General features: G+C 50.8%; 2 protein-coding genes across 3 annotated transcripts; both read left to right on the top strand.

Annotated features, from left to right (window-relative positions):
- The first annotated feature begins 10 nt into the window (after positions 1–10).
- On the top strand, positions 11–9,972 carry GID4 (GID complex subunit 4 homolog). Its single transcript, XM_063344667.1, has 6 exons — positions 11–360; positions 2,903–2,962; positions 3,942–4,049; positions 4,790–4,891; positions 5,915–6,045; positions 7,190–9,972. The coding sequence occupies exons 1-6, from the start codon at positions 148–150 to the stop codon at positions 7,251–7,253; spliced, it is 678 nt and encodes a 225-aa protein (XP_063200737.1). The 5' UTR covers positions 11–147; the 3' UTR covers positions 7,254–9,972.
- Positions 9,973–10,405: 433 nt separating this feature from the next.
- DRG2 (developmentally regulated GTP binding protein 2) lies at positions 10,406–19,742 on the top strand. 2 transcript variants are annotated; one of them, XM_063344513.1, is made up of 13 exons: positions 10,406–10,563; positions 11,680–11,840; positions 12,259–12,348; positions 13,530–13,590; positions 14,525–14,615; positions 15,051–15,123; positions 15,254–15,344; positions 15,540–15,637; positions 16,230–16,306; positions 16,758–16,846; positions 17,693–17,751; positions 18,174–18,227; positions 18,313–19,742. In XM_063344513.1, exons 1-13 carry the CDS (start codon positions 10,500–10,502, stop codon positions 18,397–18,399), a joined length of 1,095 nt encoding a protein of 364 aa, XP_063200583.1. In that variant the 5' UTR covers positions 10,406–10,499; the 3' UTR covers positions 18,400–19,742. The 2 variants fall into 2 exon arrangements, with proteins under 2 accessions (XP_063200583.1, XP_063200584.1); XM_063344514.1 differs by lacking the exon at positions 17,693–17,751.
- Positions 19,743–19,986: the final 244 nt, after the last annotated feature.

Below are 19,986 nucleotides of genomic sequence, written 5' to 3'. Positions count from 1 at the left end.
CGAGGGCCAATGGGAGCGCGCGGAGGCGCTGCCGGGAGGCCCCTGAGCCAGGCGGCGGCGGCGGCCTCGGCGTGAGGGAGCGGAGCGGGCGGCACCCCTGGCCGCGCTCGGCCCCTGTCCACGCTGGCGCCCGGGGACCCTCCCGAGATGCCGGTGCGGAGCGAGAGGTGCCGCGCGGGTGGAGCGGCGGGCTCGGCCTCTTCGCCGGCCTCCGGAGCGGCGGCCAGTAGCCTGGTGCCGCCGCCCCCCATCAACACGGCGCAGCCCGGCGTGGCCACCTCGCTGCTCTACAGCGGCGCCAAGTTCCGCGGGCAGCAGCGCAGCAAGGGCAATGCCTACGAGGTGGAGGTCGTCATGCAGGTGAGGGGCCCGGCGGCGGCCGCCTCCCCCTCCCCGGGCCTTCGGTCTCCTCAGGCCGCGGTCGCCGGTCCCGCCCCGCCGGTCCCCTCAGGCCGCGATCGCCACCCTCTTGTCCCCTCCCGGCCCCTCTAAGGCCGCGGTCGTCCAGTCTCCCGTCCCCTCAGGCCCAGTTGCCTTTTCTCCTCCTCCAGTCCCCCGGCTGCTGCCGTTCTCCCCACCGCCATTCCTCTCAGGCTCCGGTTGCTGGCCCCCTTGGGCTCAGGTCGGTGTCAGCGCTCCCCCAGTTCCCTCAGAACCCAGAGCTCGTTGTGTGCCCCATCTCCTGAGCTCCAGCAAAGCCTGTGGCTAAGGTGGGGGAGACCCCTTTCCCTAAGTGCCAGCGTCCTTGTTCCCCTCGGTCCTAGTGAGGTGGGACCAGGGTAGCAGAGGCCTCGGGGAGACCCTTCCCCTCAGGCCAGGTCCTCCTGCCCCTGTTTCCTTCTCACTTGGTGGTGCTTTTCTGTGATTCACCTGGTTCAATCAAGCCTGGTAATAGTTGTGAGTCCTTAGGCATTGGAAGGATCTCTGTCCGCCCTTATGCTTTCCCCTCCTTTCAGGTCAGGGGAAAAGACCTTGTCCTATTGCCCTCACGTGCCAGGAGAGACCCCTTTCCCTCAGGCCCATTGAGGCCCAGGACCGCCCCCTTCGCCTCAAACCCTGAGGAGGGCCCACCGAACTCAAGCCTTTCCTCCACACGTTTTTGCCCCATTCCTATCAGGTCTCGTAAACTTCATAACCCAGGATCCCTCCTCCACTCCCTTCATCCTCTGGGGTGGCCGTGCACCTCTGTGCCACAGGGTGGAAGGGTAAGAGCCCGGCTTAGAGTGTATGTTGTCCTGGGAAGTCTCTGTCAGTGGGACAGCCTGTATTTCAAGCCTGGCTGGAAATCAGCAGGTACCTGGGTCCCAATCCCTGGCTGGACCTGGGGCCCAGGGTACCCCATCCCTTGCGTGTTGGAGGCTCCCCCAGGCTGAGCAGGGAGCCTGGGGCGAAGTGAAGTTGTTTGTCTGTGGCAGGAATGCAGCCAGACAGCTGTAGTGCCCAGCTGTGCTGGGGAATCAGGACGCTGGCTTGTGTGGCTTTCCTATTCCTCCCTGTAGTCATTGTCACCCTGCGTGCTTTATTTTTAGTCCTAGGCATTGGCACAATCACTTTGGGCAGAGCTGGCGAGGTGTGGAGTCATTAGTACACGGGCAAGCCAGACATCTGATGCACGCTTTCCTATAGAGCACCCTGCGAGTCACAGCTTTGTTCCCAGTTTGGTGGCACGGGGTCTGGGGGACTGTTGTTGAGCATGTAGCAAGCACAGTGATGAAACCTGACGTGTGCTGGCATTGTGGAGCAGTGTCAGAGCCCCAGGGTCAGCAGATGGGGTAGCATTTGAACCGGACCGTCTGTTTTCACGTACAGTCCTCCCCTTGTCAACAGCACAAGCGTACCTGATATGATTTGCTGTGGTGGGGACATCCTATGGCTGATCAGCTTCACTGCACGCTGCCTTCTCGCAGGGGCTGGCCGTGTCTTTGTGCTAAAAATGCTGCTGTTTTGCGCGTGTCAGCTGAGAAGAGGTGGCTGCCTGCTCTCCCTGTGCTGAGCACAGAGAAACATTGCTTTTCTTTGATCACAGGTGGGGAAGATCCATCTTCTCACAGTTGATGTTTGCACTTCCCCAAATAACTAGCTTCTTGCTTTGAAAACGGATCTGGAGATGTCAGGGAAAAGCTTGGAAAATCCCCTGGCTTTAAAGGTGCTTGGAACAGGCGCCGCCCCCTGCCTAGCTTCTGCAGGGCAGAAGCCGCGAGATATAGCCCCGTAACTCAAAAGAAGTGTGGCACAAAAGCGTTAGATCAGGGAGAAAGGCCTCCTTTGAAACATACACGACATCATTTGGCTTCTGAGCAGGCTTTGCTGTTCGCCGTCCTGCTAGGCACTAGGCAGAGAGTATGGGTAGCCTGTTAGAGAGGTGTGGGTCAGGCCTGTTAAATAAGCAGATGATGAAGCTCAGGGCCATGCTTTCTTCCTCTAGCCTGAATTATCTCCAGTAAATAGATGTTTTTTACTCTTCACTTACCCAAATCCCACTTTTCTGGTAGCGGTTGACTGGGAAATGTGGGGGCTGGGAGTGTGGGTGATTCTGCCAGTGGTGCTCTCACTTGAAGAAAACTGTGAGTCTGCTTCCTTCTGGGTGGAGAGGGGAGGTTTGCTTCCCGTTGGAAACATCTGGGCAGAGGGTGCTGCCTCAGTGTGATGGAGCTGGAAGCGCACAGGGTATTGTCAGGCCTGGAATGTGGGGGCTGTCAGAGGTGAGCTGGGCACCTGTAAATGATCTTTTTGAGTGGTTCCCAGCCAGGGGGAAGGGCTGCCAATGTGAGTGTTGGGCAGTAAGATGGACAGTCTGTACCAGATGAAACTGAAATTAGCCTTGGAGGGGTTAGAAACTGCTTTGGATCAATTGGGTGCCTTCATGCATACGCTTATGGTTGGACTTTGTACTCTTTTCTAGCATGTGGATATGGAAAACTCCTATCTCTGTGGATACTTGAAGATTAAAGGCCTTACAGAGGTGAGTGTTAACTGCAAAACAAGAAAAGGTGCTGTGTAAAGGGTTTTCTTTTTCCTGGTGGAGAAACTACCATGAGAAACAGCAAGCAGAGAGATTGAGCATACGGTAAGTTTGACCATGAAGTAGTTTAATAGCTTCAGTCTGTTGTTCTTGGCGTGTCAAGCAAATATGACGCCTTGATGAGAGTCCTGAATGAGGGCAGTTTATCTGGCATCCCTTAAGGTCTGAGCAGAAATGAATCTGACCTTGCCGTGAGCTTTAGGCACTCTTACCAGTGGTAGTGTGTTGCTGAAAGAAAATAAACCGGGACCCGAACAGTCGGATCTTTACACGCTTCCTTCCCTGTCCATCCTTTATGATGTGTTTATGGTGTCAGACAGTCGGTGAGAACTGTCTCCCAGGGGTGATGCTTCTTTCAGCTGTGGTGCACCATGCGTCTGTCATTACACAGGAGTGCTTGGAGAAGCTTGCTTGTCCCAGTTGAGGCTCCTGTTCCGTGCCTGCATTCTCCTAATTCGGTGCCAATGCAAAGCTGAAGAGGAGCACCTTCTCCCCTGGTGGGGTGGCTTAATCCAGCCCTTGGGCTTTATACCAGTCATGCAGCAACCGCCAGGTGTCTGCTGGGGAATGGTGCTGGCTGTAAACGGTCGCTTGTGATTGTCCAGCTGTGAGCTTCCCTGCAGTCCAACTCTGACAGGGCTCCTTTTGGTTTCACAAACTGAACAGAGGGGTAAAGAGAGGTTAGAATAAGAGTGAGGAGGCTGTGCGTGCATACGAGTCAGGCTTTAGGAGGTGTGGAGCGGGACGAGTTTGCGTGCTGCTTGGAGGATGGGGGCACCGACCTCGGATTACTTGGAGCTCTTGCTGCAAGATGCTGCTTTTTGCTGAGCATGTGCACCTCTGTCTGCATTTGAGTTTTTGTCTGTGGTGACAAATCTGACCTCTCATTCGTCTCTTTTTTTTTTTTTTTTTCTCCTAGGAGTACCCAACCCTCACCACTTTCTTTGAAGGGGAAATAATCAGTAAAAAGCACCCTTTCTTAACACGCAAATGGGATGCTGATGAAGACGTGGATCGTAAACACTGGGTAAATAAATCAAGAGGGTGGATGCAGTCCTGGCTGAGCAGCTGGTTTGGAGATGAGGTGCAGAGGGTGTCTGTGCAAAAGCTGTCAGAAGGGCCTGGAAAGCTCTCCTTTTTGTGTGTCTCCCTCCTTTCCCCCCCACTGGGATCTTTGGAACTAGAGGTCCCTTCAGCAGGCTGTGATCCAGGAGAAGGTGTCTTGCTTTCCACTTGCTGGTTCTTGGGATGGAAGGGAGCAGGAGGAATCCCCATCTCTTGCACCCATGGGAGAACACACTCCTTGTTTTGAAGGCTTGTCGCAAAATGGAGGGGAGAGGTGCCGCTCTGGCACAGGCAGGGCAGTTGGTACCTGTGTCTCAGTCAGGCGACTGGCCACCTCAGCCCTGTGCTCGGGGTAGGGTGTGTCTGCCCTGTGCTCTGGATCAGGGCCACAGCAGCCAGCCGATTGCCTCGCCACCTTGACCTTTGCTGTTTGCCAGACACAGATGTTTATTATGTTTGTGTCAAATATCTTCCTCTGGAAGTGTAGGAGCTTCTCCAGCCGGCTTGTGGTTGTCTGGGAATCCTGTATTGCCCTGTGCTTGTCCTGGGGTGTGTGTTAAGCACTGCTCCGAGGGAAGAGCAGACCCTTTGGGGAGGAGATCCTGTTCCGTAGCAGTTTTTCTCTCCTAAATAGCAGCTGGCACTAGTGAGCTCTACTCCTGAAATAAGCATCCTGTTTTTTTCTTTTCTTTTTTGTTTCAGGGGAAGTTCCAGGCTTTTTACCAGTATGCAAAAACATTTAACTCCGATGACTTTGATTATGAGGATCTGAAAAATGGGGACTATGTCTTCATGAGATGGAAGGTAAACTCTGCGTGTCTCTTTCTCTGATGAGCTGCTTACAAGCGACTGACAGAGGCTTGTGATGCTTGAAAGCTTTTTCAGCTATGCTGGTTTAATGAAAGATCTGACCATACCAACCTTGTAACCCACCATACTTGCAAATTCCAGTGTGACTCCTGTCTAGCCAGCTAATTACGTCCTTAAGTGCTGCAATCGTGGCTAAAAACACAACAGGAAAATCTTGCTTGGTGATGCTCCAGAGGATGAGAGAAATGGTGTCTCTGGTCCCTGTGTGGGGCCTGTGTGTTTGATGCAGACTGGCCAGTCTGCACCTCTCTGCTCTTCAGCTGGATCAGTTCCTCTTTACACAAGCTTTGTGCAACTGTGATGGGAGGAAATCATGGAATCACAGAAAGGTTTGGGTTAGAAGGACCTTTAAAGATCATCTAGTACGCAGCTCCTCCCCTGCTGTAAGCAGGGACATCTTCCAATTGCATAAAGTCCCGACGAACCTGACCTTGAGCACTTCCAGGGATGGGGCCTCCACAACTTCCCTGGGAACCTGTTCCAGTGTCTCACCACCCTCACAGTAAAGAATTTCTTCCTAAAAGGCACTAGTCCTTGTCCTGTCATTACAGGCCCTGGTAAAAAGTCTCTCTCTCTTCTTGTAAGCCCTCTATAAGTACTGAAAGGCTGCAATAAGGTCTTCTCCAAGCCTCCTCTTCATCATCTGGCAGCTCTGATTCCTGATTTGCAACTGGCTTCTGGTTTGCAGTGGGCAGGTGTTGAACTGAAACTGGTCTCATGCACTCTTTAAAACTGATTCTGTTCTCAGTTGTCCACTTCCCTGTAAGATGCCCACAGTGGCAGGTGATGAAAGAACACACTGGTCTCTGTGATCTGGGCTGCTGCAAGTGCAGGAAATGCTCAGCCAGAAATGCCTTCATGTTAATGGGTGCCAGTGTTCAGTTTGGGAGGGCAAATTGGGGTGGGGGGGCAGTATTTGACCGGCATTTTAAAATACGGCCTGTGTTTTCTGTGCAGGAACAGTTCCTAGTCCCAGATCACACTATCAAAGACATCAGCGGTGCTTCCTTTGCTGGTTTCTATTACATCTGCTTCCAGAAGTCAGCAGCATCTATAGAGGGCTATTACTACCATAGGAGTTCAGAATGGTAAGGAAGCTTCCTTCCTCCTGCGGACTGAAGGGTGGCTCCTCAAACCAAGCAGTGACTCCTCTTCTGCTTGTCTGAAGCCTTGGGAGTGTCCAGACAGTGCTCCTCTGGGGTGGGGAGGAGGTTCAGCGTGGCGGCTGGACCTCGGGGCAGAAAGGAGGGCGTGTGTGCCACACTTGGCCAGAGCCAGGCTAGCATAGCCCATTTGTGTAGCATAAAGTGCTGCCTTTTTTGCACAGCTAGGAATAATCGGGCTGGCAACGTGGCACAGGGGAGCTAGGAGGTCTGGAGATATGCTGTGGCCCGGTGAAGCAATGGTCTGGTATGTTGGGAGGCAAACATCACCTGTGGTTCACTAAAAGCATCTCTCCAGAAGCCTGGTCTCCAGTCCAAGTGTTCTCAGGACTTGTCGGGCCCTCAGTTTGTGATTTGATCAGTGATTCAAACTTTGAGCTTCTCCATACCTTGGCCCTTCAGAGGATGTCGGAGGGGCCTTCGAGAAGGAGCTCAGTGCTTTCTCCTGTACAACAGCTTGGCTGTTGCTGCCTTCACGCAGAAATCTTGTTAGGCCAGTGCTTTGTAGTCCACAGTCCTTGGGGTGTTGCTGTAAGACAGGGAACAGTCAAAGTTAATTGGTTGGTTTCTTGTTAAAGCCATGTGATAACTAGCTATGGAGAACTCTTTTCTCTCTGACAGCCTTGGATATTTGTCACACGCAGCAAGTGAATCTGTAGGGTGGCTGGAAGCTCTCACGGGGAGGCAAGGTACCTGGGAGGCTTTCAGACGAATCCCCTCGAGCTAAGCTTTGAAAGACCTGAGTGTAATTTGCAGTTGTAGCAAACACCATTTGAACATGAAAGTTGTTGAACTTCAAAAGGTGTCCAAAAACCACAGTCAGCCCACCTCGAACGCAGCCTGGCTGCAGGTAGCTCAAAGGCACAAGAATGGAAATGAGGAACAATGCCAAGTCCTGACGGGGTTTTGGCACTGCTGGTAAGTGGGTGTTGGGGATGCCTTGAATGCCTCTGAGACCGTAAAGGGGCAGAGAAGAGCCAGGCACCAGGAGCCAAGCAGGAGCTGTTAGCACCAGGGGAGTTCTGTTGCTCTATGTAATCCTCTCGTCTGTCTTTTCCCTCTCTCTCAGGTATCAGTCATTGAATTTAACTCACGTTCCTGAGCACAGCGCTCCTATCTACGAATTCCGATGACAGCTGTCCAGAACTGATACTGCACGGAAGCAAACCGGGCAGGAGAGCATGGCCTGCCAGGAGAACTCTGTCCCTGTCGGAGCACGGGAATGCACGCTTCTCTCCTGCCCCTCGGACTCGCGAGAGAGAGCCTGAATGTTAACTCACCCAGCCCAAGGAGCGTGGCTGCTGGAGCTTGATTCTCCCTCCCGTCGAGTGGCGATTTGATCTTTAATCTGGTTTTAAGCTACCTTTAAATGCACTTTCTTATTGCACAGCTAGTTTTCTCTGTCACTGAAGTTCCTCCCGGCTCTCTGGAAGCTGTTTCTCAGTAGCTGGAATCAGTTGGTCTGTCCTCTGAGTAATAAGAAAATATAAGCTCAGTGCTTATATTTTCATTGTTACAGCCTGATATAGGTTGAGATCGCCGGGACTCAGGTTTGTTGCCCAGATTGCCAGCTCTGATGCTTCCAGAGCCGGGTCCTGTGTGTGAGGCTCTGCTTGGCAGAGAGCTGCTCAGCTGCAGAATCTGTTGGGGAAGTGTTAGCTGAGACAGATAAGGCTTGAATGAGTCTTTGCTTCGCGCTGGCTAACGAGGTTAGCCGGAGCTGCAGATCTTTCAGGAATGCCAGTCCTTTGGAGCTGGGAGCTATTCCGGTGTCTGGATATGCCACTGGGAATTAATTTAATGTACGGACTTCCAGGCTCTCAGTAAAGTGGATCTGAACTCTGCTTATAGGTGTATATTTGCTCTTTACTTAAGTTAAGGGTAAAAAAGAAAAAAAAAAAAAAAAAGACTTTTATTTAAAAAAAAATATTTTTATGGTTCCTTTTTCCAAGGACCCTATGGCAAATGCACAAGTACTCGATTACATTTTACCGTTTTCACATTGAAAACCAGGAATGTTTGCGTTAGTTTTTATATACGTGTATGTAATCAGCTAGCCGCTTTGGGAAAGTAATCGGAGTGCAAGTGTTGAGCAGCGTCTCAGGAACAGCTCTGGGATTGTTCAGCATTTGTACTCACTCTTCATGCTTCACCAACACCACTGCTTGATACCTTTTTACAAGGCAAAAAAAAAAAGGAAAAAAAAAAAAGAACAAAAAACCCCCAGTAACTCTCCTCTGACTTTGAAATGTTTCAAGTGATATAACTTAAGGCTTTTGTGCCAAAGTGTGTGTGTATGCGCGTGTGGTTTGTTATTTTTGTTTGGTTTTTTTTTTTTAAAGACATTTTAAAAGTTGGCCTCGGTTGTATATTTAATGTGACAGTCCCACCTGTGGGGCTTTTTGGAGAGTTTAGTTTGCGTTTTTCTGGCTGTTTTTAAAAACAACCCCCTGCAAGCAGGCTTGTGTCACGCGCTGACCGGCCGGGCGTTGAGAACGGGTTTGAGAGGAAAGCAAAGCCCCCTGTGTGCCCAGCGCCAAGCTGCTTTGGGTTTTCTTCTTTTTAACTAACTTTCTTCCTTTCGGCAGCATGTCTGTCTGGTTTATTGCAGCAGCTGAATTGCTAGTTTAAGCCTTAAGGAGAAAAGTATTCAGGTCTCGGTGAGCCCATTTCCTATATTCCAAGTCAGGATCTCGTGTGATCGGAGAAGCGGCCAGGCTGGTCTCGGGAGATGATGCGGGAAGCACCCGCCTTGTGTGTGCTGTTTGCCGCAGATGAATCCTTTTCCCCAACACAAATGGAGAGAGACCTGCTTAGGAGAGAAGGGGGGAGACCTGGCAGGATTCCTGCCCCCATGATGGAGGCAGTGTGTGCCGTTGTCTTGGCTGTTGCAGGTAGATTTGTAGAGCAGTGCGAAGGCAAGAGGGAGAGCGCTTCGAGGTGCAGAGGGAGAGCGGCTGCGAGGAGAGCAGTTGGGAAGCGGATTCCCACTTTCATTCTGCTCCTCTTGGAGCCACTCGTCCCCTTTGGCAGCGGGGAGAGGGGTTTCCTCGCAGGCGGTGCTTGGAGACGTCCTGGTTTTAGAGGCGAAAGCCAGCGGTGCTGCTCGGCTGTGACCAAGCGTGGGGGTGAAGCCTCCTCCCAGGTGCTGTGTGGGTGCAGGGACCCAGCTCCAGCGGCAATTTGCAGCCCTCCAGAGCTGTCTGTGCAATATTGGCGGCGGCACCGGTCTCCCTGCACTCCCCAGGGCTGACACTTTGGGTTTCTGACGTGTTTCAGTTGAATTAACACTGCAGTCGTTGGCAGAAGCTGGATTAGGAAGGGTCCTGGGGTGGTTTAATATGTATAACTACCCCAAAACCTTTAACGTTTTTCTCTGAGACTTGATATGTTGTGAGAAGGGTGGGGAAGGAGCATCCTGCTCTCTGCCTGTCTCCTTCCCACCTGGATTTCAGACCATTTCGGCTGAAATCCAAAACGGCCGGGGTGATGCCGGCCCATGGGATGCAGGTGGTGGGCGCAGAGCAGGTCGTGGAGCCAAGAGGTTTGTTGGTGTTGAGAGCTTCCCTCCTCGAAAGCCTTCATTTTGGTTTTATTTTTCTTTGACTCGTTTGATGAGCGAAGGAGAGATGTTACGTATGTCGTGGTGGGGTGGAGAGAACTGGCTGGGGGTGGATCTTTGGGGTGCGGAGGTAAGAAATGGGGTATTTGGTCTCTGAAAGGGTTGCGATGTCTGTTTTTAACCACGCTGGCTGCAGAAGTGGTGTACTTGCGGGTGAAGGAGGGAGCAGGGGATAAGGAGGTGTTTTGCGGAGCGATTAACGTCCAAATTAAACATGAAATTGTATTTAAGGCACCTGTGTCCATGCGTGGTTATTGACCGAAGTGTTCTCCGTTCCGGGGAAGAGCTGGGCTGCTTCTCCCCCCTCGAGGGTTTCTCCAGGAGCCCAACAAGCTGCTGATTGCCTTAAATGCAGGATCTGGCCTTAATTAGAGGAGCCGGAGGGGGCAAGGCCTGGTGGGGGGGGGAACTCCCTGTGACACCAGCCAGGTTCCTCAGCCTTTTCCCTATAAGTGGCTCCCGTTACCCCCCTCCTAAGCCGCACTTCCCGCGCAGCCCGTGACGCCCAGCCGGGGACCCCTACCCTTGGGCTCCCCGGGCAGCCCGGAACGCCCTCCCGGGGACACCCACGGGCCCGTGGTCGTCCACCCGAGGGTCGGGGAGGGGCGGAACGCCGGTGGCGGGCGGCGGGAGGCGGCCGGAGCGGCGCGGCGGGTGCGCGGCACCGGAGCCGTGAGGGGGACGGACGGAGGGACCCGGCGGCGCTTCCGGCGTGAGGCGTGCGGGGCCTGGGGAGCGGGCCCGGCCGGCCCCCGCCATGGGTATCCTGGAGAAGATCTCCGAGATCGAGAAGGAGATCGCCCGCACGCAGAAGAACAAAGGTCCGGGGCTGAGGGGGCGGTCGGGGGCTGAGGTAGCTGAGGTAGCTGGGGGTACCGGGCGGGGCAGGGCCCCTGTTGGTGGGGACGGGAACGGGGAGTGACCGGGGATGTGAGGGGCTCTGGCGGGGCTGGGAGGGTGAGGTGACGGTGTGGGCTGTGTGGGTGCGGGGCGCTGGATGGGGGTGGGTGAGGGGGAGCCTGCAGGCTGGGGTGGGGTGTAGAGGGGTGCGGGGGTCGGTGCCGGTGGGAAGGCCGGGGCCGCAGGCCTGCAGGAGGCGAGGTCCGGAGCCCTGGCGGTGTCCCGGAGCCCCGGCAGCGCCCCGGTTCTCCTGGGAGCTGGGCCCCCGGTGCTGCCAGCGGGGGTGGGGGGCCGGGGCCGTCCACTGTGGGGTCCCCCAGACGGGGTTTGAACGTCTTAACTTAAAGAGGGGGCCCAGCACCTCGCTGCTTCGGGAGGCTTTAGGCTGTGGTACAGAATGGAAAGCAAAAATAGTAAATCCTATAAGCTCCTGGTTTTCTTGCCCTTTCCTGGTACAAAGGGAAACAACTACCTTCTGTTTTTTTGCTTTTTGTTTTTTGTTTTTTTTTTTTTTTCTGTATCAGGTGTAAATTCAAATGTTTTGCTGAGAATAAGTCAATAAAGTACTTTCATGCACACGTAAGCTCCAAGTTAAATATGTCTTTAAAAATTGGCAGGAGCAGGGGAAAAAAAACACCTTGCATTTTTGTGGTGCTGAAAGTGACTGAGTGTAAGGGGGGGCCTTTGCCCAGGCGGGGCTGTTCCCCCTGTGATCTCTCCCTCCTTAACTGGCTTCTTCACCCATTTGTTCCTGCACCCGCTCTCCCTCCTCCTTGCCCCTGTTGGGAATTTCTTGGCTGCTTGTTTCCCTCGAGTCTGACTTTGTGTGCAGGATACCAGAAGTTTTGCTCTCAATGCCCAGTATTTCAAAAGGTTACAGAATGTTTGGGGGGTAGCTTGTGTGTGTGGCAGTGGTTAAGACGTTGACTGAAATCCATAGCGTTTCTTTTTAGGAAGGTTCTTATTTCTAGAAGTGAATCTAGAATCTGGAGTCAGCAGCTTTCTGTCAACCAGTTGTTGCGTTTTTGTTATTCCAGCCACTGAGTACCACCTCGGCCTGCTGAAGGCAAAGCTTGCAAAATACAGAGCTCAGTTGCTAGAACCGTCCAAATCCTCAGCTGCTAAAGGGGAAGGCTTCGATGTGATGAAATCTGGCGATGCCCGGGTGGCACTGATCGGTTTTCCTTCTGTGGGTAAGGTCAGTGAGTGTCTACGTTAACCACGTGGCACGCGCGTTTCCAGGTTTGTGGTTGGCAGTGCCTGTAAAGCAGATATCCATCTTCTCTTTGTCTTTCACCTTCTTGCCATGAATTAACAGAAAGTTATTATATGCTGAGAGCTGAAAGTTAGAGCTAGGGGAAACACTCCATCATCTGCTGTGCGGACAGCCTGACACTGCTGTGGCTGGGCAAGACTTGAAAATAGTGGAGAGTACAGGATTTACCTTCATCTGCAAATGTGCTGGCTGTCCCATCGCCGCTTCAGGCCCTGTGCCTGGGACAGCCACAACATGACTTCTAAAAGCTGAGGAACGCTTTGGCATTGCTTGTTTTGCTGAAGATTTACCAGTGCTTCCATTTGTGTAACTATAGTGATGCTGATCTCTTGCATTTCAGTCCACGTTTTTGAGTTTAATGACCTCAACTGCCAGCGAAGCTGCTTCTTACGAGTTCACAACCCTGACGTGTATCCCAGGAGTCATAGAAGTAAGTAGGATTTTCCTCCCTTTGGCATAGTAGTGGTAAGAAACACAGACATGTAAATGTGTCTGTCTACACCAGTTGCACTTGTGCTACCACTAAGAAGCAGTGTTATCTAAAGGTCTCTGCTGACTTCTGCTTTAAGCTTTAGGAGGTCTCGAGTGCTTGCGGTGTCAGGTCTTCTGCAACCTGCAGTGCTGATTTAGCACTTCCCTTGGCTACATAACTCTTCAGGATTGACTGCCTGCGCGGGGTTTCATATGCTGCTGTTTGACTGACCAGAGCAATACGACAATCCTCAACTGAATTTTTTATAACCGCTATTGGCGCCATTGACCAGATGGCTGGAAACCTTGACAGATTTGTTTTTAATGAAGCTTTAAAAGAGGCAATCTGTACCGTGATCAATTTGGAAAGAAAATACAACTACTCTTGTCCTTGAGGAGTTTTATTAGTGGTGGCCTAAGCATCCATCAGTAAAGCAAATGATAAAGGGCATCAAACTGAAAACTGTCCAAGAGTAATGAGCAAATTTGGGTCAGAATTGAAAGCGGAGTTAAATAATGAAAGTAACCGTATTGGTGTTAAAACGAACACAAATATTGTAACGCATCCAAATGCAGCCGTGAGCTGCAGTCACTCGTTAAAGCCGTTACTGAGGACTCTGCTGCACAATAGTTTGAAAGCTAATGCCCCTGCAGATCTGATGAATGAAAGTCTCCCGTTATTTCCTGGTATTGTAAGACCTGCAGCACATCTGAATAGTTCTGATCCGGCTCAGTAAGAGCTGGTGGCACTTGCTTGTTACAGTGCTTTCTCATTAGACCAAGAAAGTAAGTTTGTGGGGTTTTTTTCTTGCCTTTCCATTTCACCAACTTGGGATAACGCTACTCTTGCTGTGCTGTTTTCCTGGCGCTTTATCAAACTGCAATCATGTGATGCTTTAGGAGGTCTGGACCTAAATTACCGCAGTACGTGGTGTTGAACGCAGCTTCAGAGGAAACACTCTGGAGGTTCCCTCAACAAAACAGAGCCATCAGCTTTGTGCAAAGTTGTCCTGCTCTGTCGGGTTCATTCAGTTCCTCTCTCTGCAAGCTTTGGACCCCAGCATGTGCTTGGGGCTTTCGAGGCAGGTCAGGTGCCCTGCACAAGGCTCTCAGCTTTCCATCCTTCTGTTTCCTTTTCAGTACAAAGGAGCCAATATTCAGCTTCTGGATCTGCCCGGAATCATCGAAGGAGCAGCACAAGGTTGGCTGATCTCTGTGTTTCATGTAAAGTAGGGATTTGCCCTCAATAGCATACCTGGGTGTCTCAAACGTTAGCAGGTTTCCCGGGCCAGTAGTTCCCACATTGGCTTTCCAAATTTTAGAGTCCTTGATCTTATGTGAGGCACGATTCTTACCCCTGAGCCCACGGAAGGTTCTATATGTAGCAGAAAGATGCTTTTCTGGAGGTGGGAGCCAAAGCAAGCCAGTCACTTCTCACCTTCTTGTGTGAGTGTTATCTTGCTCATCTGTTTTCTGGTAGAGAGGAAATCTAAAGAAAGATGTTAGAGAGGCGGAGGGGGAAATTGCAGCTAAACAGTAACCTCTTTTGACTAATTTCCTGAGTTCCTGCCAGTCCTCGCATAACTCCTGATGGAAGAGGTGTTGGCTTTGTCCCTCTGCTTCGTCATTGTCCAGATTGGCTGGTCGTGTCAGAAGATGCCTTAGGAAACTTCGGAAAATCTCCTAATGGTCTTTTTTGGGGGGGAGGATCATGGCCTGATTTATGAGGTCTCTTTCGTTTTTGACCAGAAAGTGTATGTAACCTCTCCACGTAGGGGCCACAGGCCCACAGCACTGCTCTGGGTAAGCTCTTTCTGCTGCCATTGCGCATGTTTGGGGATGTCTGTCCTGATGGCAGAGGTGTCATTTCCACCCGTGCAGCCGTACTCAGCTTTACCCACACTGGTTCATGTAACCTGTGGTGGAGGAGCAGCAGCAAAGAGTATTCGTTAGGGCTCATGCTGGACATAAGACAATATGGATGGACCAGATACGCTCACTTGGGGATGCCCAGCAGCTGACTACAGCCAGTACAGCATCTGCGGGGTCTTTTTCCTTGCTTCCAAGCAGCTGTAGCCGGGCAGGAGTCCCTATGGTTTCTCTTGCTGATGTATGGCCATCTCCTCTCTTCTCAGGGAAGGGCAGAGGTCGGCAGGTGATAGCTGTGGCCAGGACAGCAGACGTCGTTATTATGATGCTGGATGCCACAAAGGGTGAAGTGCAGCGGTAAGAGTGTGCTGCTGGGCACGTGGAGCTGTGGGGTCATGGGCCAGGTTCAGGGGTTCCCATGTACCCAGAAAACACGCCAGCTTCCTGTGTGTCCTGTGAATGTTGGGGAACCAATATTTAAGCTGTGGAGTGCGAGATGGAGGTTGTGCTCTGCAAGAAGCGTGGTAGCTGACTGGGAGCAGCATTTACAGAGATCTCTACAGATCTCCACTTGGGCTTCTCAGCTGATGGATCATTCCCACAGGATGGCTCTTCAGAGGTGGGGATGTCAACATAGGTTTTCACCACAGACCCTGTCCTGCATTAGCTGTGGGGTTTAGGTTGTCATGAAAGCTTACGGCAATGCTGTATCTACGATAGTCAAAAAGGAAAGGGGTGTGTGTCACCTGACTGGCCCAGTCTCACGGGTACTAACATGCAGTGTCCTTGCAGGGCACTGCTGGAGAAAGAACTGGAATCTGTAGGAATCCGGCTGAACAAAAGCAAACCAAATATCTACTTCAAGGTAGAGGTTTCCTGGGCTGCTGCAAGCACAGACAAGTTCACTGTGTGCTGGCCCTCGTGTTGGACAGACCGAAGGGGGTGGGTTTGGATTTTGCAGACTGTTCTTAAGTTGCCTTATTGCCTCCCTGCAGCCGAAGAAGGGTGGAGGTATCTCCTTCAACTCAACTGTCACGTTGACTCAGTGCTCCGAGAAGTTGGTGCAGCTCATCCTCCATGAATATAGTATCCTTTCTTAAAACGGGAGACCCTTAAGCCATTGGCAGCTCATGAATCAAATTGTACCAGCTGTGGGACAGCCTTGCTGTGTCTTTGGTGCTTTCTGCGTTGAGAACAGGCTTTCACAAGCGAGCTCCCCCCGTTGGCTCACAGCGGTGCGTAGATATGTTGGGATTTATGCCTTGACGATGTTCACCTCAGAAATCTTCAACGCTGAGGTCCTCTTCAGAGAGGATTGTTCCCCTGATGAGTTCATTGATGTGATTGTAGGCAACAGGGTCTACATGCCGTGCCTCTACGTGAGTATCTCAGAAACAGCCTGCCTTCTGCCGCACCAAGTTCTTTGCTGGAGGAAACACTGTGTGTGCCTGGTTCCTAAAGCAGTAACGATTCAACAGGGAGCTTTTTATAAGCTTTACTCTTGCGGCTGTGCTCTGTGTGTGTTCCCTGTGCCCTCTTGTGGCTGGCTGCCGTGGAGCAGGACGAGCTGCGTGTCCTGGTGGCATTGGGTTTGCTCCCACGGTGTGGAGTCTCCGGTTCCTGTGCTGCAAGCTCCGCATTTAGGTTTTCACTCCTGGTCCCTTGTGCCAGAGGTCACTTACTGGCGCTATTTGATAGTGACTGGGTCTATAGTGAAATCCAAGATGCTGAAGAATGTGTTGCAAGTCTTCCCAAAAGGACAACTTTAAAAGGCCCAAACTTACATTTAGGTTTCTGAATTTTGGTAGTTTATTTTACTAAGCAGCTTCACCTGTCCTCCGGCTGACGGGATCTGAGTTTCTGTTTCAGATGCTGGAACTACCTTGTTGTACCTGCATGTACACGTCTTACTTCCTTGCAGTGTTGCTGAGCTCCCTTCCTAAAGGGTGTGTTGTTTTTGCTTTGACTTAGGTTTATAACAAGATTGACCAGATATCTATGGAGGAAGTGGATCGTCTTGCTCGGAGACCCCACAGCGTTGTAATCAGGTAGGAGCCTGTCACGCTGCCTGATGTACCGGCCAAATGGTGTGGTACTTCATTTCATTCCGCTTTCTCCGGCTTCTCCCAAGAAGGGGCTTCTCCCAGGGCTGCCTGCAGCTGCTGGGGGGTGAAGCAGAGCCGCTGTGCAGCCTTTTCCAGGCTTCTTTCCCCTGGGGAGGCAGGAGGCTTGGCTTTTCCACACTGTCTGCAGGCCAGAGTAAGCCAGTCTAGCTTGTTTCCTTAGAAGTACTGATGTATCTGACTGGGGCTTTGCTGCTTCAAAGCTCCTTGCCCTTTTGAAAGCCATATTTATTTCACCTTGTGTTTTTCCTTTGCTGGCCTCATTAAAGACTTTTCCCCTTGTTCCCTAGCACTTTAATAAGACGTTTCACCTTGTTCTTCTGGATCTCTAAATCACAACAGCAGTAAACACAGAGATGTTCCTGGTGTTTTGCAGCTGTGGCATGAAACTGAACCTGGACTACTTGCTGGAGAAGCTCTGGGAATACCTGGCACTTACCTGCATCTACACCAAGAAACGAGGACGTAAGTGACCATTAGCTGAACAGAAGTTTTGAAAGGCACAAAGCGCTGCTGTTCATCAAAGGCAGACAGGCTGCCAGCGGGCCTTGGCTGGCTGGCTGTCAGTGATCTCTTGTGTCTTGAAGTGCTGCAATTACGCTTTCCCTAACAAACTTTCGGCTTTTGGGAAATGCTTTCTGTTCCATCTGATCCAGCCATGTGTATATCCCACCACAACCCTCCTATTCTCTCTGCACTGAAAGAGCTGAATTTTCATAAGGCTTTGCATGATGATATAAGGCAATAAAGTTTGCAAGTTTGCAGCTTGTTTCCTTATGCACAGCCTGTGATGAACTGTTCAGCCCATCTCTACCCAGAAGAGGTCTCCTCTTCCCGCTCTGAGAGGTTTGGTGATTTCCCATGCCAGGCTCCTGAGGCTCAGGAGTGCCTTTGATCCTCCTTTTGCTTTATAATTCACTTGCAGCTTCTCCCAGCGATGGAGGCACGTCTGCAGCTTGTTCCTGTTTGGTTGTGAATAGCTGTGACTCTGAACTTGGGTGGATGTGAGGAGATTAAGGAACTTTCTGTTTGCTTGTTAAGATATGAAAGCTTGGGGATTGCAGTGAGGTTTGGTTTTACTTATGCAGGTGTGTTTTCACTTGGGTGGGTTTGTTTGTCCTAAGTCAAGTATGAACTGATTTGATACTTTCAAGTACCTGGATACCTCTTCTGTCTGGGAGCTGGCACGTGTAACGGGAGGAGGAATTTGGGAGTAGTAAGCCCAAAACAATGTGAGGTGATGTCAGCATGTTAGAAAACACTTGATGAAAATCCAATAATTTCCCCCCCCCCGCTCTTGCTTTTCCACAGAGAGACCAGACTTTACAGATGCCATTATTCTACGGAAAGGGGCCTCTGTGGAACATGTGGTAATTTCTCTGCATCTTTTACGTTTCCTTGTCCGTAGAAGGCAGATTCATCTGGAGCCTGCTATGATTTGTGCTTTGTAAAGCTCAGGATATGTCAGCGTTAAGTTGGGCTTCTCCTTTTGTTACCTTTACTGATTCCATCTGCCTCGGGTTTCTTTCCTAGCTGCTATAAAAGTCAAAACCAAATCACTTTAAGCAGTCCAGTGAAAAAGCACATGGAAGCAGCGGAATGGGGCTTTATGTGGACTGGTGATTCCTGTGTGCCTGTTCTGTGTTCTTTCAAGTGCTGTTAACTGGTTCCTAAAGTCCCTGTTGTAATTTCTGACATAGACCTGAGTCGCTTCTAGTTCCTGGATGTTGAGCAAGTTGTTTGCAAAGTAATGTCACTGAACTGCCTCACCTGCTGTCTCTCTGTCTTGCAGTGCCATCGAATTCACAGATCATTAGCCAGCCAGTTCAAATATGCCTTGGTGTGGGTAAGTGTTTAACAGCAAACGAAATCCTTGTCCTCTGGTGTCTGTGACTGGTCTCCTAACCCTTCTCCCCCTTTTTGCTTTAAAGGGGACAAGCACAAAATACAGCCCTCAAAGGGTGGGTTTAACCCATATGATGGAGCATGAAGATGTCATTCAGATCGTAAAGAAGTAACCTTCTTTGGTGGTGCCTGGCCTTGTCTTTAATTGCTAGAATTGGAACTGACCACATAAAAGCAAAACAAAACAAAAAAAAAAAAGAAAGAAAAAAAAAAAGAAAAAGAAAAAGGGAGACATGTTCTACAGCCAAGAAAGCAAGAAAGCTTCTGTGAAGCTCCTTCTCTTGGAGAAAGGCAGAAAATGAGGCTACTGTACTTGCAGGTGGGGATGGGGAAGATGGGTTTCCATCTTGCAGTGTTTCAGGTGAAGTAATATTTCTTAAAAATAAAAAAGGAGCCAGTTCTTCTAGGACACAGTTCCCACAGACAGCAATGTCCTGCCCCTAGTACAGTTTCCACGTGGATCCGTGTGTTAAGCAGCCAGTGGCTTGCTTAACCGGTGGAAAGTTTATGGGTCTACGTGAACAAGTCTGGCCCCGTGCTTTGGGACAGGGAAGCTAGGGCTGAGAGAACATTGCTGATGCTTTGCTGCTTATCCATTCACTTAATTTCATCATTGATCTGAAACAGAAACAAAGTTCTTCCCCCCCCTGCTTATTGGGACACTTTGTCTCTGCAGCTTTCACCATTGGAGACTTCAGTCTCTGCATCGGAGACGACCCCTGGTGAATTTATAATGGTCCCGCCTCAATTAACATTAAAGCGTGGCAGTCTGTGCCTCTCCTTAGCTCTGCAGTAGGGTTTGTGGGACATCCTGATCCAACAGGTACTGAGAGAGATGAGAAATGAAACCTTGTTAACGAGTTATTAACCTGGCTCAACTGCAGCAGGGTACGATCAAAGAGCCATAGTCTGTAGTCTGCAGTGAGGATTCACTTCTGGCGCATCGCTCATCCGAGGAGCTGTCTTAGGAGTTTCCTCCTTTGCTCTTGTCCTGCCCGTTAGTCCCTGAGAGTATTGCTGGGGATCTGCTTCTTTCTCAGTCGTGCCCCTAAATTCCAGTGTCAGCTCTTTGAGCTGAAGGTACCATCCCATGCCGTGGGTTTTACCCCAGCCCTGTTAAACATTGTTGCTTGTCTGGATATTTTTCATCAGAAATCGGATTTTTTCTAATCATGCTTTTTCATTGAATACCGATGCTAAACAATTCAGAGTGCCTGATAGAGAACAGCTCTTTCCTTCCGGGGTCAAGAGTTGCCAATAGCTTTTATTTTCTTTCATTGAAAAAGGGTTCGGTCTGATGGGGATTCTTAACTGTGAGGACAGGTCTGATCGCAGACTTGTCTGAGCAGGGCTCCTTCCCTCTCCTTTGTGCTCCTCCCCACCCCTCGCAAACTGATCGAGCAGAAATGGAAGGATTATTTTATTTGAGAAAATAAATGTTGCTATTTCACGTGAACTGTCGGTGTCTGCCTGCAGTGCGTAGGCAGTTTGGTGTGTTTTCTAACTCTCTTTTTTTTTTACCTTCGGCCACCTGAGGAATCCTAGATGCTGTGGCAGGAGGTCTTAGAGGGGAATAGATTGTGAAGCAGCTGCGAGAGGGCTCTAGGGCTGGAGGGGACTTGCTGAGGTGTGATGGGAGATAAATAGATATTATACACAATACCCAAGCGAAGAAGGTGACTTTGAACTCTGTAAGTTCC

This window comes from Chroicocephalus ridibundus, chromosome 8, assembly GCF_963924245.1.
Source record: "Chroicocephalus ridibundus chromosome 8, bChrRid1.1, whole genome shotgun sequence".
Taxonomy (NCBI): Eukaryota; Metazoa; Chordata; class Aves; order Charadriiformes; family Laridae; genus Chroicocephalus; species Chroicocephalus ridibundus.
The sequence above is the reverse complement of the archived record's forward strand: the minus strand, read 5'-3'. Positions and strand labels throughout refer to the sequence as shown.